A 17,493-nucleotide genomic window follows, 5' to 3' on the forward strand; every position below is an offset into this window, starting at 1 on the left:
ATCCAGGGCTTTACGGGCACTAGTCAACTATTCTACCACTAAGCCATACTGGGTTCCAATTCAATGTGTCAGTTTATTAGTACAATGTATCTTAATCAGTGTTATCCTGCCCGAGGCAGCCCGGCACTAAGGCAGGACACCTGATTAGAGGGTGAGGATGAGAAAAGAAAAAGAAAGGGCAAGACAAGTAATAGATGGGGTCCGGAGGGCTACAGCCCAAGACTACAGCCTAAGGCCCTAAGCTTAAGACCGCAGCAGTCATTTATTTCCCATTCCAGTCTTCTATATTCTCTATAAAACAAGAACCTGTCAGGTGTTACATTGATAATCAAGTCTCAGCAATAACACATTCGTACATAATGATAATCAAGTCTCGGCAGAAATACCGACGCTATACTTGTCACAATACCGACGCTATAGCTCAAAGTTCATAGGCAAGGCGTCATACAAGGCAGCTCATTTCTCTGTGTGTTTATCTTACTCGGTGATGCAGATTCATAGGCCAGCCTGACCCTGCACTCAGCTCCCAACATTATCCCCTCCATCATTCTCCTCCTTGCATCCATCCTAACTTCCAGCTCCTCTGCTTACCCAATTGATAAATTAGATTATTTTTTCCTTTTGCTGGTTAGGTTTGTTTTTAAGTTCTGGGCTTGAATTCTGGCCTAGGCACTGTCCCTAGGCTTTCTCAGCTTGAGGATTGTGTTCTGTCAGTTGAGCCCACAGCTCCACTTCAGGCTTTTTTGGTGGATAACTGGAGATAACAGTCACAGACTTTCCTGCCAAGGCTGGCTTTGAACCTTGCTCCTCTTTTTAAAGAGGTTTTAAAGCTCTTTATATATTCTAAACTTTATTCTTTATCTGTTGAATTATTGGCAAAGATTTTCTTCTGTGAGTTGCCTCATGATTCTGAGGATTGTTTCTTTTTCTTTTTTCTTTCTTTTTCTTTTTTTTTTTTGCCAGTCCTGGGGACTGAACTCAGGGTCTGAGCACTGTCCTTGGGCTTTTCCTAAAGGCTAATGCTCTACCACTTGAACCATAGCACCAGTTCTGGCTTTTCTATGTATGTGGAACTGAGGAATGGAATCTGGGTCTTCAGGCATGCTAGCCCAGCACGTCACCACTAGGCCAAACTCCCAGCCCTAAGGATTGTTTATTTTGCTATGCAGAAACTCCCCGTTCCACGCCCCATCCCTTGTCATGGGACTTGAACTCTGGGCCTGGGTATTGTCCCTGAGCTCTTCAGCTCAAGGCTATTGCCCTACTCCTTAAGCCACAGTGCCACTTCCCGTGTTCTGGTGATTAATTGGAGATGAGCGTCTCTTGGACTTTTTAGTGCTGGGACTAGCTTTGAACGGTGGTCCTCTTGAGTAGCTAGGATTATAGACATGAGCCACTGTACCCAGCTATGCAGAAAATTTTTAACTTGATATAGGTCCCATTTGCCAGTTCTAGTTATTATTTTCTATGCTACTGGTGTCCTCTCCAGAAGATAATCGCCTGTGTTTATTACTTCCAGAGCTTCCCCTATGTTTTCCTGTAGTAGATTGAAAATTTCAGGTCATACTTTTAGTTCTTTGATCCATTTGGACAGACTGAGAGATAGAGATCAAGTTTCAGTCTCCTGCAGGTAGACAACCTATTTTGCTAGTGCCATTTGTTGAAGAGATTTTTTTTCTCTAATATTTGTTTTTGGTTCCTTTGTTAAAAATTAGATGGCTGTAGCTGTGTGGTTTTATTCCTGGAGTTTCTATAGGGTTCGGTTGGTTTTTGTGTCAGTTTTTGTGACAGTACGAAGATGTTTTTTGTTATGATGGCTTCATAGTATAATTTGAAATTTGGCATTGTGATTATCTCCAGTGGTGTCTTTTTGACTCAGGATTGCTTTTGTTATTTTGGGTCTTTTATGTTTCCATATGAATTTTGGAATAAATTTTTCTATATCTGTGAAGAATGACCCTGGGACGTGGACGGGTATTGCACTGAATCTGTACATGCCAATCCATACTCAAGAGAGGAACCCTTTTTGTCTTTAGGTGTCTTCTTTGATTTCTTTGTTCAGATTTTATCATTTTCATTATAGAGGTCTTTTACTTCCTCCGTTAATATCTAGGTATTTTGTTGCTTTTGGAGGCTATAGTGAATGGATCTGTTTTCCTGATTTCTTTTTTTATTGTTATCTAGTAAAGCTACTGATTTCTAAGTGCTACATTTCTGAAGGTTTTATTGGTTCTGGAAGTTTTGGTGGCGGCTGTAGGGTCTTTTAAGTATAGGATCATATCAGCAGAAAGGGACCATTTCACTTCTTTCTTTCCTATTTGAATCCCTTTTATTTTTTTTTCGTGCCATTTTGCTCTGGTTAGAAATTCTAGTATCATATTGGAGCTAGCTGCTAGCAAGAAATCTGAATGAGAGCAAAATGCTCTAAGTTCAAGACCAGTAGTGACACATATACACATGTGCAAAACACTGTGTTTGCAATGGGTCTCTCTCTCTCTCTCTCTCTCTCTCTCTCTCTCTCTCTCTCTCTCTCTCTCTCTCTCTCTCTCTCTCTCTTTCTCTCTTTCTTTGTTTCCTTTGCCAGTCCTGGGCTTGAGCGCAGGGCCTGAGCACTGTCCTTGGGCTTTCTCTAGGCTAGTACTCTACCACTTGAGCCACAGTATCACTTCGGCTTTTTCTATGTATGTGGTACCAAGGAATTGGACTTGGGTCTTTATGCATGCTAGATGAGTACTCTACCACTAGGTCCAACTCCCAACCCCTGGATTGCTCCTCCCCCTTTTTTTCTTTCTTTTCTTTTCTTTCTTTCTTTCTTTTTTTTTTTTTTTGTACTAGTCCTAGGGCTTGACCTTAGAGTCCGGGCATTTTTGCTCAAGACTAGCCACAGTTCCACTTCTGACTTTTTGATGGATAACTAGAATCTCACAGATGGGGCTGGGAGTTTGGCCTAGTGGTAGAGTGCTTGCCTAGCATGCACAAAGACCTGGGGTTTTATTCCTTGGTACCAGATATATAGAAAAGTCAGACCTGGTGCTGTGGCTCAAGTGGTACAGCACTAACCTTGGGGAAAGCCCAAGGACAGTGCTCAGGCCCTGAGTTCAGTCTCCAGGACTGGGGGGGGGGGGAATCTCACACTTTCCTGCTCAGTCAGACTTCAAACCATGATCCCCAGATCTCAGCCTCCCAACTGGTTAGGATTAGAGATGTGAGCCACCAGCACCCAGATGGGCTATTTTTGTTTTTTGGGTTTTTTTTTTGCCAGTCCTGGGGCTTGAACTCAGGGCCTGGACACAGTCGCTGGACACTTTTTGTTCAAGGCTAGCACTGTGCCACTGGAGCCACAGTGCCACTTCTGGCTTTTATTGTGTATATGGAATGGAATCCAGAGCTTTGTGCATACTAGGTGAGCAGTCTTCCACTATCCCATACTCCTGCCCCTTTTTTTATTGTTTGTTTTGGTTGTGGGGCTTGAACTCACTGTCTAGGCACTGTCCCTGAGCTTCTTTGTGCTCAAGGCTAGCTCTCTACCACATGACCCACAGTCCCACTTCCAGTTTTTGAGTGACTGGAGCTAATAGTCTCATGGAGACTTTTCTTTTTTTTTTTTTTTTTTTTTTGGCCAGTCCTGGGCTTGAGCTCTGGGCCTGAGCACTGTCCTTGGACTTTCTCAAGGCTAGAGCTCTACCACTTGAGCCTCAGCACCACTTCCGGCTTTTTTCTATATGTGGTACCGAGGAATTGAACCGGGATCTTCATGCATGCTAGGCAAGCACTTTAACCACTAGGCCAAACTCCCGGCCCCTCATGGAGACTTTTCTGCCCAGGCTGGCCTTGAACCATGATCCTCAGATCTCAGCCTCCTGAGCAGCTCTGATTATAGACATGAGCCACCAGCACAAGTTCTTCTTATGTAGTCCAGGCTGGCTTCAAATGTGCAGTTCTCTTGCCTTAGCCTTCTGAGAGTTAGAATTATAGGCATGCACCACCATGCTTAGTTAGATTTTCTTTTAAATATTTCATTTTTACTAATATGCTTTTCATTTCCCATGAGGCTTTCTTGCCTTGTTTTCCTCCCATGTCTTTCCCTCCTCTGACTACTCTCTCCTCATGGCCTTCTCCACCTACTTGGCGGAGGCTGTGTGATTTTTCTTTTTGACGATACCAGACAGTCTCCTTGCACATCTCCCGGTCACAATAAATCGCCTGTCAAGATAGACTCCTCCTGGGTCTTCAGAATAATGTCTGTGTTTGCTTATTCTGACATTTATTTTCTGACCAATTTGTTGATGTTTTCCATTTATTTATCTCCTTGAGAAGGAGACAGCTGATAGGTGACACGTGTCAGCAATCAATAAATGATGATGGTAATGGTGATGACAATAATAAGTGTGACTGTGTCAGTTGTGATGCTTTTGCTTACAGATAGCAATAAGTCTCAATCCACTTGGCTGAGATTTCAATGAAATCAAAGTGATTTCTTAACTTGAAAAGACTTGAGTTGGAGCATGGTCAATTCAGTAGATCCACAATGTCCTCTAGGACTTAGGTTCTTGCTGTCTTTCTACTCCCATCCTTTATACCTCAGCTGCCTCCCTATGATGGCAATTGTCTATGGTGATTCTAGACATCACATCCTTACCATCCAGGAGCTTAAAAAGAATGATTTCTTCCTGGTAGGCTTTTTCAAAGCAAAAAGCCTTTCTTAGAATTCCTTTCCCCATAAGCTGAGTTCTCTTGTTGGCTGGATCTGGATTACCAACCCAACCCTAACCCAGACATCTTAGAGCAGATGGAATCTCTGAGAGATTGGGGAAGACTGTGGGTCCTGAATGGCACATGGCTCTCTCAGCAGGAAAAGGGGACTGGCTGGCTGCTGATGGATTTTCCTTGGTGGCCACTCGACTTTGGGTCCCACCTGGGCACCAGCTTTCATCATAAATCTACAGCTGGACAACAGGGGCTTAGACTCTAATTTTAGTTTTATTCTCAGCATTTCTTTTTTGTTTGTTGTTGTTTTTTTTTGGGGGGGGGCGGTCCTGGCCTGGACTCTTCAGCTTAAGGCTACTTCCCTACCCTTGGGCCTGGGTGCTGTCCCTGAGCTCTTCAGCTCAAGGCTACCACCCTACCCTTGAGCCATAGCCCCACTTCCCATTTTCTAGTGATTAATTAGAGATAAGAGTCTCTTGGCCATGTGTTGCCCAGGCTGGCTTTGAACCAGGATCCTCAGATCTCAGCCTCCTGAATAGCTAGAATTACAGGCGTGAGCCAACCTTGCCTGACTTACTCTCAGCATTTCTTTTCCATTCTTTGATGATGATCGAGGTGGTAGTGCTGTAGTGTGCTGGTAGTGGGCTTTGAACTCAGGGTCTCATGCTCATGCTTAACTTTTTCCACTCAGGGCTGCTGCTCTGTTAGCTGAGCCACTCGACTGCTTCTGATCTTGGCCAGTTGATTAGAGATAATAGTCTCTTGAATTGGCTGTTTTTGTTTTTTGGTGTTTTTTTATTTTGTCAGTCATGGGACTTGAACTCTGGGCCTGGGAGCTGTCCGTGAGCTCTTCAGCTCAAGTCTACCATCCTACCCCTTGAGCCACAGCGCCACTTCCCATTTTCTGGTGATTAATTGGAGATAAGAGTCTCACAGACATTTTAGTGCCCAGGCTGGCTTTGAACCGTGGTCTTCAGATCTCAGCCTCCTGGGGAGCTGGGATTACATGTGTGAGCCACTGTGCCTGGCTATGGATTGGCTGGGGTTTTTTTGTTTGTTTGTTTGTTTGTTTTTTTGCCAGTCTTGGCTTGAGCTCAGGGCCTGAGCACTGCCCTTGGACTTTCTCAAGGCTAGAGCTCTACCACTTGAGCCTCAGCACCACTTCCAGCTTTTTCTCCTGGCCCCTGGATTGGCTGGTTTTTATCCTCAGGTCTCAGCCTCCTGAGGAGCTAGGATTATAGGCATGAGCTACCAGTGCCCAGCTTTATTTTCTATTCTTAGGATTAAAAAAATTGTTATTGGGCTGAGAGTTTGGCCTGGTGGTAGAGTGTTGGCCTAGCATGCACGAAGACCTGGCTTCAATTCCTCGGTATCACATACATAGAAAAGCCAGAAGTGCTGGAGCCAGCCGGCAGCAAATTAGGATTCCTGAAATAGGGGGCAGAGACTAGGAAAAAATAGAAGAGAGACAAACAGACGGGGTTCGGGAGGACTACAGCCCAAGTCAGCTGCCCAAGGAGGCTGTGAGCTCCAGACTGCAGCCTAAGACTGCAGCGCAGTTTATTTCAAGTTCTGACCTTAAATACTCTTCTTTAAACTAGGGAACTGCCAGGGGCTACATTCGTACAAAATAGTAATCAAGTCGCAAATAGGATAAATGAGAAGCGATTAACATTGCCCAAAGTCATCTTGGTAAGAAGTGATTGACATTGCTTAAAGTTATCCTGATAAGAGCTACTTCCTTGTGTACACAATTATGTGGATCCAAGGTCACTGACCCCACAGTCACTGTCACTGACCCCACAGTCGGTCCCCAACACAAAAGTGGTGCTATGGCTCAAGTGATAGAGTGCTAGCCTTGAGGAAAGCCCAAGGACAGTGCTCAGGCCTTGAGTTCAGGCCTCAAGTCTGGCCCCCCCCAAAAAAGCGTTATTATAAAGGTGATGTAAAGAGGGGTTACCATTTCGTAAGTTAAGCAATAAGTACATTTCTTTTTGGGTAGTGTCAACCCTTCCTTCGTTTTTTCCCCAATTTTTTCCCCCTGTCCCCACCCACAAGTTTGTATAGTTCTTTTTGTTTTCTTTTTTTATCCTAGGATTACACACATGAGCCACCGGCACCTGGCTCTACTTCATTTTTAACTTAGTTTCTACTGAATACCACTGTTATATTTGTTCATCCTAGATTCCTTCATTTTTATGCCCCCTTCTACCTTTCTTAGGATTTTTAAAAGCTAGTAATGTCTCTGAGGAGCCGAAATGGAGTACTTCCTACCTGTACACTAGCCCTCTGAGGCACTGAATCCCCATTCAAAAACTGGCCTTTTCCTGTCTCAGCCCCTACCTGCAGCTACACAGGACAGGGACAGGCTACCTTCTCAAAGGCTCCTTCATTCTTCCATCTTTGTGCCAGATCTTTCTGATGAATCCTTCCCAAGAGGTGCTCCTGGGGGCTGGCCATTGTCTAGGTGACAAAGAATACACCCTGTCTCTGTCTCTGTTTCTGTCTCTGTCTCCGTGTCTGTCTCTCTCTGTCTCTGTCTCTGTCTCTCTCTCTTTCTCCCCCCCTCCTCCTTTACAAGGTCAGGCACCAGGGGAGGAAGAAAGTATTCTCAAGTTATTTTTAGAGCAGGAAGCAGTGGCACTCTGTGTGCAGCAGAGGCTCAGGTTCGCCACAATTGCACCTTCCAATCCAGTCCCTTGGGCTTCATCTTATGTAAACATACGCCACTCCACTCCCTGCCCTCCCACCATAGCAGTCAGGCATCTGACTGCATTGTGATGATACTGTGGAATTTCTAGTCTCTCCATATCCTCAAGTCTTCATTGAGTTTGGAGAAGTCTGGGGATGGTGGCTGTTAGGCTGATACTGTTAGAGATAGGAGGAACTCATATTCTAGCCATTGTCAAAGTGGGAGCCTGCTATGTGATATCCACTTCCTCCAGCCTCTGAGGTCCAGGAGCTTCAAGATGCAGAGGCAGGAGGGCATTCTGGATCACCTTACTCTGCCTGTTGATGTGCCTGTTCCCCACATGGGCTGCTGTTCAAGGACTCCTCGGTGGAGTACTTGCCCCTGGGTCAGGAGTTGTGTAAGTCCTCAATGAATAGAACTAGAAAATTCTCACCTTAGGTCTAGCATTTTACATGTGAGAAACTCAAGGCTCCGACAGTGGGATCCTCAGAAGACACAGGAAGGACCTTCTGTGATGCTGAGAATTGAACTCAGGACCTCACATGCACACTACGAAAGTGCTCTACCACTGAGCCATATCTCCACTGTGGGAATTCTCTTCATTCTTCTTTTCCCTGGATTTCAATGACTTTGCTTGCCCCCTGCCATTTTCCTTCTGCTGCTCTGGCTCCTTTTAAGGATCTTTGTCTTTGCCTGTCTCTTAAATGCTGGTGTTTCTCCGCTTTATTTCCTGTGGCTTATTTTTCTGTATCTATTTTTCTGCATATGTTTTGGTTTTATTCAGTCACTCTCAGTAGCCTGAATTTCCACCCCCATCTCCTATCCCAGGAATCTTCCCATCCCGAGCTTCTGTTTAGTACCTGCTCTTGGAAACAACCTGGCTCAGTATACCCAGATTCTCCTCTCAGGAACCCCACACATTGGGGTGTGTGTGTGTGTGTGTGTGTGTGTGTGTGTGTGTGTGTGTGACTGTGTGATTGTGACTTCACTGACATTATCTAGACTAGTCATTCTCAAATTTGTCCACATATTGACATGGCACACATATATATGTATAGGAACATGACTATAAATATATATTGTGTTTAAACCCCATCTCACTTAATGGCCTGGGGATATGTCTGGAGCATCAGTAGTTTTTTGTGCTAGGGACGGAACCCAGCACTGCCCACCTGTTAGGTAAACGCTCTACTACTGAGCTATAGTCCTGGTCTTTTTTTTATTGTAATTATTAGAAGGGTCACATTATATTCAGCAGATAGAAGGTGCATTACTTCACAAACATTATTACCCTTTCTCATGTCCTGGTCCCCATTTTCCTCTCCCCAACCCCTTAGTCCTGGTCTTTTAAAAACAAGACCTTCCCAGGCAGGGTCTCACTATGTAACCCATGCTGGCCTCAAACTTTTATTTATATAATTAAACCTATCTGTCTGTCTGTCTATTTATCTATCTATGCATGCCAGTCCTGGGCCTGACATCAGGATCTGGGTGATGTTCCTTAGCTTTTTTACTCAAGGCTGGCACTCTACCATTTGAGCCATAATTTCACTTCCAGCTCAAGTGCTCCACTTCAGCTCCACCCATTATTATACATGAGGTTTACCTGTGTGGGGGGTGTGGGCATGGAAGGGTGCTGGGCTAGGCAAGCACTCTGCTGAGCTACACTCCTAGCTTAATTTCCCTTTTGAATTGTTTATTGTTAGTGTATAAACATGCAATTTATTTTTATAATATTGACTTCGTATCCTCCAACTTTGCTGCATTGGTCAGTTTTGAAAGTGTTTTGTGGACTCTTCTGGCTTTTCTACATAAAAGATCTTGCAACTTCTTTTCCTTGCCTCGTTGCCCTGACTAGAACTTCGAGTCTTGAGTGTATAGACATGGCTAGCGCAGGCAGCCTGGACTTTTTCCTGATCTTAGATGGAAAGGCTCTAGTCTTTTTCACCATTGAGTATAACCCTCAATGATGGTTTTCCACCTATGTCCTTTGGCTCCTTGGGGAAATTTCCCTCCATTTCTAGTTTGCTCCATGTGTTTATTATCCAAACAACCAGATTATGTAGTTGATCTCTTCTATCTCCAAGCCATAGAAGCTGCAGGAAAGAGCCTGGGGAAGTAGAACCATCACGGGCTGAGATGCTGGAACGTAGAGCAGCAGGCAGCAGGAAGCCTGTAGCCCTGGTGGTGCTACAGAGAGAGGAGTCCTTAGCTTCTGGTCTCACAAACTCTGCCCTGATCGCCCCCCCCCCTGGGCCCCCTGGGGGAGCCCCCCCAGCCCAGCTGCTAGGCCCCCCCAGCCGCAGACCCCGCCGTCCACACCCTCCCCCACCCCGCTTAGTTCCCAGGCCCCTGGGCAGGCAGTGAACCCCACTCGACTTTCCTTCCAGCGCCCTGGGAGGAGGAGGAGATCCGCAGGGACCGAGTGGAGCCCCAGAGCGTGTCACTGTCGTGGCGGGAGCCGGTCCCCGCCGGGACCCCTGGGGCTAATGGCACGGAGTACGAGATCCGGTACTATGAGAAGGTGAGTCTGGCTGGGGCGCTCCGCCCCGGACGGGGCTGACCCCCCCCTGCCCTTCCCTCTCCCCTCAGGTCTCACTTCTCCCCCGCCCTTCCAGGTTTTCTGTGGTTGGATGTATGTAGACCATTTGCACACACACACACACACACACACACACACAGTTTCTTTTTTTTCTTTTTTTGGCCATCTTTTGGGACTTGAACTCTGGGCCTAGGCACTGCCCCTAAGCTCTTCAGGTCAAGGCTATCGCCCTACCCTTGAGCCAAGCCCCACTTCCCATTTTCTAGAGGTTAATTGGAGATAAGAGTCTCATGTTCTTTAGTGCCAGGGTTGGCTTTGAACCACGATCCTCAGATCTCAGCCTCCTGAGTAGCTAGCATGACAGGTGTGACCCACTGGGCCGGACTCACTCACAGTTTCTTTTACAAAATTTTCTGACCGTAGAGATCCCATTGCTCTATTGGGTGATGTACTAGTAATATTTAATAACATCTCCAAAATACGGAGTGTGAATTATTTTAATTTTACTGATAAAAAGGATGCATGTGTAGCACATTATTTATACTATTAAAATGTATAAAATACTCAGTATAAATCCTGTACATCCAATTGAACTTCATAGGATATTTTTGCAAGCCTTGTATTTTTATTTAATTTTTGCAGTACAGGGGATCGAACCCAGATCTTCCCATATGCTATGCAAGTTCTAGCTGTAATTGTGTGCTCTTGCTTGGATTTTTCATTCAAGGCTAGTGTTTTACCATTTAAGCCATACCTCCACTTCCAACTTTTTGCTAGTTAATTAGAGATAAGAATTTCTCAGATTTAACTGCTAGGACTGGCTTCAAACCTTGATCCTCCAGTCTCAGCCACCTAAGTAACTAGTGTTACAGGCATGAGCCACCAATACCTACTTTTTTTTTTTTTTAGTGGGTTGTAGGACTTGAACTCTGGGCCTGGGTGCTATCCCTAAGCTCTTCAGCTCCAGGCTGCCCTCCTACCCCTGGACCTGGGCGCTGTCCCTGAGCTCTTCAGCTCAAGGCCCTACTCTTGGAGTCACAGCCCCACTTCCTGTTTTCTAGTGATTAATTGGAGATGAGTCCTTGTTCTTTAGTACCTGAGCTGGCTTTGAACCCAAATTCTCAGATCTCAGCCTCCTGAGTAGGCAGGATTACAGGCTTCCGCCTTTTTTTTTTCAGATGATATATTACTGTATTGTCCAGCCCTGCCTCTAATTCTTGGGCTGAAGTAATCCTCCTACCTCAGCCTCCTGAAATTCCTTGCATTCGATCAATCTACCAAGACTTTTTTTCTTGCATGCACTTTTCCCTATTTTTATAACATTTTCTATAACTCAAACAGGGCTTTATAAAGTTCCACCCAAAGTTGCTAGAGATTGTGCATGCATTTTTGCTGTAGGGTTGCAATTCAAGCCTTGATTTGACAAATGGAGTTACACTACAACTACTCTCTCATAAATTCCTCCTCCTTACATCTGAGGTGTAATACGCTGTGAAACCGTTTCTCACTTTAGTGCAAATTAAATTCTTTAAAGTGAAACTTCATTCAGTGCCAGCTCTAAATGCAATCAGAATTCCACTCTCTCCTCAGTGACATGCAGGGACTTCTTTGCTGAATCAGATCATCGCTTTGGAATACTTAAGGTCTCTTGAGAGACCTGGAAGGAGGGATGTATAGCCTGGATGACCCAGAGGACACCTCTGATAGCACTGGCTGAGATGGAGACCCTCGGAAGAGGAAGAGCAAGTTGGGGCAAGATAGTGTCAGTTTGCTTGTGCAGTATTATTGAAGGGGCTGGTTGTCCATCCAGGGACCTTACAGGTCTCAATCTCACAGTAGAGCCCCAAGTCAGAGAGTAAACCAGCAAGGTTCATATGTGAAGGTCACCTTTCAGCATGGGGATGGTAGTTAATACCAGGAAGGAGATGTATAGATTTATCTTCCTGGCTGACTTCAAAACTTGATCCTCAGATCTCAGATTCCTGAATAGCTAGGATTACAGCTGGAGCCACTGCCACCCAGCTGTATTTTTTTCCATTCCTGGGCTTGAGCACTGTCCTTGGGTTTTTCTCAAGGTTAGAGCCCTACCACTTGAGCCACGGCACCACTTTTGGCTTTTTCTATGTATGTGGTGTGGAGAAATTGAACCTGGGTCTTGGTGCATTGCTAGGCAAGCACTCTACCACTAGGCCAAACTCCCAGCCCCCCAGCTTTTCATTTTTATTTATTTGTTTTTATAAAGCTTTACTGTTGCCCAGTCCTGCCTCTTAACTTATGTCCAGGAAAGGAGTCTGAGGAGCAGTGTTTAGAAGACAGCAGTGAAGGACATTGGAAAGGAGCTAAGTGTATAGTTGGTGCTTAGAAAAGACTCACTGAACTGACATTTAGAGATGAGAGTGAAAATGAGCGTCCCCTCCCTGAGCTTGCTGGATGCTCACAAGCCCTTAATCAGGGAATGTGAATATGCTGGGCATGAAAACCATCAAAGAAGAAGGTCGAGTCTCACCAGGAGCTGTATTTGAAGTATTGCTGGGCCACTAGGTCTGGACAGATGTCAGGGACCCTTCCCTGGAGCCCCTGTGCTTTCCATCTCCACATCTCTGTGCACCCCAGCATGGCCCCCTCCACAGCGGGGCTGGCTGCTGGCTCCTGGAAGCCGCAGTCTGCATCTGAGCGGCTCCAGGCCATGCTTCTCCTTAGCCTCCCCAGCTGTCCCCACCCCACAGGTCCTGCAGCCCTTGCATCCTGTCTTTCTAGGAAGTGTTCCAAAGAATGTCATAGCCTAAAAGATATTACAGGGAGTGGGAGCCGGGGTGGAGAGTGATTAGGGGTGGATGTGGGGGTTGCAAAGTCCAGCACAGTGGTGGAAGTGAATAGATCCCCATCAGTGGGGATGTCCTGTGCTGTTCCTTCTGTCCAGCTAGGGCCTGGGATGAGTCTTTATCCCCCTGACTGAGCTTAGGGTCCTTATTCTTGAACAAAGACTCAGGAGTTTGCCTGACTTGGTAGGGGCCAGAGCTGGGTTGTCAGCTGACAACTGATCCCGCCTTCCTTGCTGTGGGCCTAGCTCTGGGGGGAGGCTCCCTACAACTGTGAGACACAGCAGTGAATGAGATAATGCCTCCTGTCTCTACCTTACAAGACCCTCACGAAAATCTAATGAGCAGGGATGGAAACACCTCAAGATTGTCTAGGGCAGGGTGGGGCAGGCTCATTTTCTTGCTCTTTCCCCTGCAGTGTCAGGCTTGCTCACTCTGGGTCCCTAACCCCATCCTCTCTAAGGAGGCGGTTCTGGCATCTTCTCTCAAGTCTGTCTTAGGCAGAGGTAGACGATAGTGCTCTTGGCTACAAGAATCCTGAGCAGGAATGGTGTGGAGAAAAGCTCTGGGAATCCCATGGGAGAAATCTCTGTAACCCCTCAAGACGAATGGAGTCGTCACTCCCTGGCTCCCTCCCCCTGCACAGCCCACATCCACTGGAAGGTGGTCTTCTGTCCTCTCATCCTTCTCCCAGAAGAGTGGCTCTGGGCCTGGATCGAGCCTCACCTCTCCATTTTCTCCAGGGTCGGAGTGAACAGACTTACTCCACAGTGAAGACAGGGGCACCAGCAGTCACGGTCACCAACCTGAAACCTGCAACCCGCTACGTCTTCCAGATCCGGACAGCTTCCACGGGGCCATCCTGGGAGGCCCAGAACTTCAGCCCCAGCATTGAAGTACAGACCCCAGAAGGTGAGCAGGACATTGCCTGGCCCAGAAACCAAGCACAGGGCACAGGAAAAGGAGACAGATGAGGGAATTAGGTATGCCATGCGGGGAGCCTGCAGAACAGTTGAATTACAGTGAAATTACTTAAGAGGTTTAGGGTCTTTGGCATGAATTTGACTGGTCCCTGCTCTGAAGAAGGCCACCAGAAATGGCCAGAACATTTGTTCCAGGGTTTGCCTTCCTCCTCACAGGGCATGTCCTGTGTCCTGTGAAACACACTGAGACTCAGCCATTTTTCAGGAAAGAGTTTGCATCTCAAACCGCTTGTTACCATGACCACTAACTCCTTCCTCCTGTTCTTCTTTCTCTCCACCATAATAGAGACCTACCATGGGGCAGTGTCCTCTCCTCCAGCAGGCTTAGCCCCTGAACCCGCCTGCTCTAAGGGGTAGAAAGTGCTCACTTGAAGGGGATTCGAAGGCTGCAGTCAACAAATCTAAATGAGCTTTGCTGGCTTCAGATGAACTAAGTGGTATTTGAATGATCTTAACAAAGCTCTGATAGCAACCAAACAACAGTGGAACATGTGATTCCCTGGTCTCAGAATAGCTCTGGCTTCTCCATAGTATTGGGGGGTGGACAGAGGGTGGGCACCGCCCCTGGCTTCCCTCCCCATTTCCTTTCCCTCAAACCCACCCCCAAGTTCCCTTTCATGGTGCCTGTGGAGCGCTTTGGCTTCCTCTTTTGTTGTTTTGCCTGCTGCTCACCCAGCCCTCAGGATCTCACCTCTATCTAGCCTGAACAGCTCATGAAAGTATTTTCATGAACAAAGGCAGTTCCCCCTAAGAGGCATTCTGGCACCAGCTGTCAAGATAATAATTCTCTCCAACCTGCTATATGACTCTAATCCAAGATAGGAAGAGCTCTGGGCCCAAAGGGAGGCGAAGATAAAATGTGGAGGGAGCCTAGGTTCCGGGAAGGATGACAGCACTTCTGACTTAAATGCCTGTCTGTGTCAGACCTTGGCCAGGTGCTGGGAAGAGGAGATGAGAGCTGAGTCTTGACGACTAGGGGGCATTTGAACAAGTAGAAATGGGCAGGGAAGGTATTTGGGTAGAGGAAGTCATGGAACAAAGGCTCATGAGTTTGCCTAGCCTGGTAGGGACAGGAACTAGATTGTCAGATGACAGTTGACCCCACCTTCCTTGCTGTGGGGCCTGGCTGTAGGGGATGCTCCCTACAACGGTAGAATGACTTTTTTAGTGAGCCCTGACCCCAAGTTAGGGTGCAGATGAAGGATCATGCTTCACTACCATGGTCATTATTTTTTTTTTCATATATTTTTATTGTAATTAATAGAAGGGTTACATTATATTCACTAGACAGAAGGTGCATTACTTCACAAACATAGATACACTTTCTCATGTTTTGGTCCCCATTTCCCTCCCCCACCTCCACCCCCATCTTGTTTTCCCCCTTCCCTATCCTATTTCAAATAACCAAATAAACATATATACAATATATCAGATAACAAAGTCAAATACTATAACAATATGAGATAACCAAGGGACAGCAAAACAGATGAGAGATAACATAGTACACTAAGGACAACAATCACTCATTATATGGCTTTTGTTTCTCTATCCTGGGGATCCTTTCATTTAGGGTCATCCTATATGGCGGTATCTAGGTTTTGCTCTATTGTAAGTCTCTGCTAGGAGCATAAGTCTATTTTTGATGAGAAAAGAGACTTTTTTTTTTTTTTGCCAGTCCTGGGCTTGAGCTCAGGGCCTGAGCACTATCCTTGGACTTTCTCCAGGCTAGAGCTCTACCACTTGAGCCTCAGCACCACTTCTGGCTTTTTTCTATGTCTGTGGTCCCAAGGAATCGAACCCGAGTCTTCGTGCATGCTAGGCAAGCACTTTAACCACTAGGCCAAACTCCCGGCCCCAAAAAGAGACTTTTTATCATGCGAGGATAGTTACTGATAAACTCTATGAGAAGATTGAGGGTAGCTTGAAACTGCTTAGAAATGATGTAGGGATACTTACAGACTGGGGTTCCATAGCCTAAAGGAAAAATCCCCAATTGTGCCTGGGCTCTGTTTTTTCCCTTCAAGCCCTTGTCTTGCATGGTCGTTATTTTTGCTGAGTAAGAGATGACCCCGCAACTCAGTGACTAAAAACAGCAGGGATTGCTATCACATGGTTTTCTGGGGGTCAAGAGCATGGGTGCCATCTAGCCAGGTACCACTGTCTCTGCATCTCTCCCAAGGCTGTCCTGGGGCTTGAACTCAGGGCCTGGCACTGTCCCTGAACAGCTTGGGTCAAAGCTAGTGCTCTACCACTTGAGCCACAGCTCCACTTGTGGCCTATTTAGATGCTACATTGGAGATAAGAGTTCTCACCGACTTTCCTACCCCAGCTAGCTTTGAGCAGTGATCCTTGGATCTCAGCTTCCTGGGGTTTATAAGTGTGAGCCACTGGCACCCTGCTCATGTAACTGAGGGAGAATGAGGTTGTCATGGCTGCTCTGGGAACATGCTATTCTTTGCCCCAGAGGTCTGCTGGGGACACTGTTCTCAACACTAAATTCTTCTAGAGATTGTGATCCAGTGAGAGGACAAAGGACACTCAAGATGGAGCCCAGTCTCTGTCAGCTAACCTTGGGAATGGCATTCCATGATCTGTTCATTAGAAGTGAGCTGCTTGGTCCAGCTGTCTTCCAGGTGAAGTAGACTAGGAGGCAGGCACCAAAAGGGCCATTCCAGAGCCTGCCTGACATGGTGGCAGTGCCTCCTTCTCCATCTCTGTGTCTGCATGGATGTCTCATTTTGAACAGTTTAGGCAACCCCATTCTCTGGCCATTGGCTAGCCCTAGGCCCTGTGGCTCTATATAATTCTTAGCCGTTTGACCTTACCTTGGTCTCTAACTCTCTCTCCTATTCCTGCTCCCTTGCTCTGTGGCATCTGAGAGACAGTGTTCTGTGTTCTGCCTTCTCTCCTAAGCCCTCAGCACCTTTGGCCTTTTCCACCACTTCCCAGGTAATCCCAGGAAAATGGTGCTGGCTCTGCCTGACTTATTCACTGCATGTCTTGCCACACCATCTCTGCTGCTTCCCAGCGTGGGCCATCTTCCTATATTATGTATGGCCACTATAATGATGCAGGTATGTGCCTTTCCAGTCTCACTTCAGTGTTCAGGACCTCCAAGTGCCTTCCCTGCTCTTGACAGTTATTCTTGACCTTCCCTTTCTCCAACACCTCCCTTGTCCTCACTCCCAACTCAGCAGGTCACCTCATGGCCCTTAGAACAGTGTTCCTATTCCTCAGCCTGCATGCAAGGTCCTTCATCCTCCTTCAGAGTCTCTCCAGGACTCCCAAGTTCTTCCATTCCTCGTGTAGCTTCTCTGTTCTCTCCCCAGTCTCTAAGCACTCCCATGTCTTGCATTTTCTAGACTTGGCATTATATCTCTGGTTCCACAAAGCAGCATCCATGCCCTTTCTGTCCCCAGATCCACTTCAGAGCACCCCTCCTGTATAAAGCTTCTTCACTGGCTTTAGGAAGGAAGTGTTGGGCCACTGCTCAGTTCTGTGTACTTCTTTGGTCGTGTGAGTGTGTGTGTGTGTGTGTGTGTGTGTGTATGTATGTGTGTGTATGTGTGTATGTGTGTGTATTTCTGTCTTCCAACTAGGATCTGTGTACTTCTCCAGGCAGACATTTTTTTCTTGTTGACACATTAGACAGTAGGTGGGATGGGTGGATGGATGGAAGGATGGATGGATAGATGAATGAATGGAGGGATGCATGCATGCATGCATGGATGTAGTCCTGGGCCCTTGCCC

The 17,493-nt window shown here is 46.5% G+C and overlaps 1 protein-coding gene across 1 annotated transcript in view; it reads left to right on the forward strand.

Annotated features, from left to right (window-relative positions):
- Positions 1-17,493, forward strand: part of Epha10 (EPH receptor A10) — a 41,132-nt gene that overhangs the window by 14,717 nt on the left and 8,922 nt on the right. The window contains exons 6-7 of the mRNA XM_090335193.1: positions 9,790-9,923; positions 13,504-13,672. Of these exons, the coding sequence (XP_090191319.1) occupies positions 9,790-9,923; positions 13,504-13,672 (303 nt within the window). The remainder of the gene's footprint in view (positions 1-9,789; positions 9,924-13,503; positions 13,673-17,493) is intronic.

The sequence above is a fragment of the Megascapheus bottae genome, chromosome 6, assembly GCF_031878675.1.
Source record: "Megascapheus bottae isolate mThoBot1 chromosome 6, mThoBot2.hap1, whole genome shotgun sequence".
Lineage (NCBI taxonomy): Eukaryota > Metazoa > Chordata > Mammalia > Rodentia > Geomyidae > Megascapheus > Megascapheus bottae.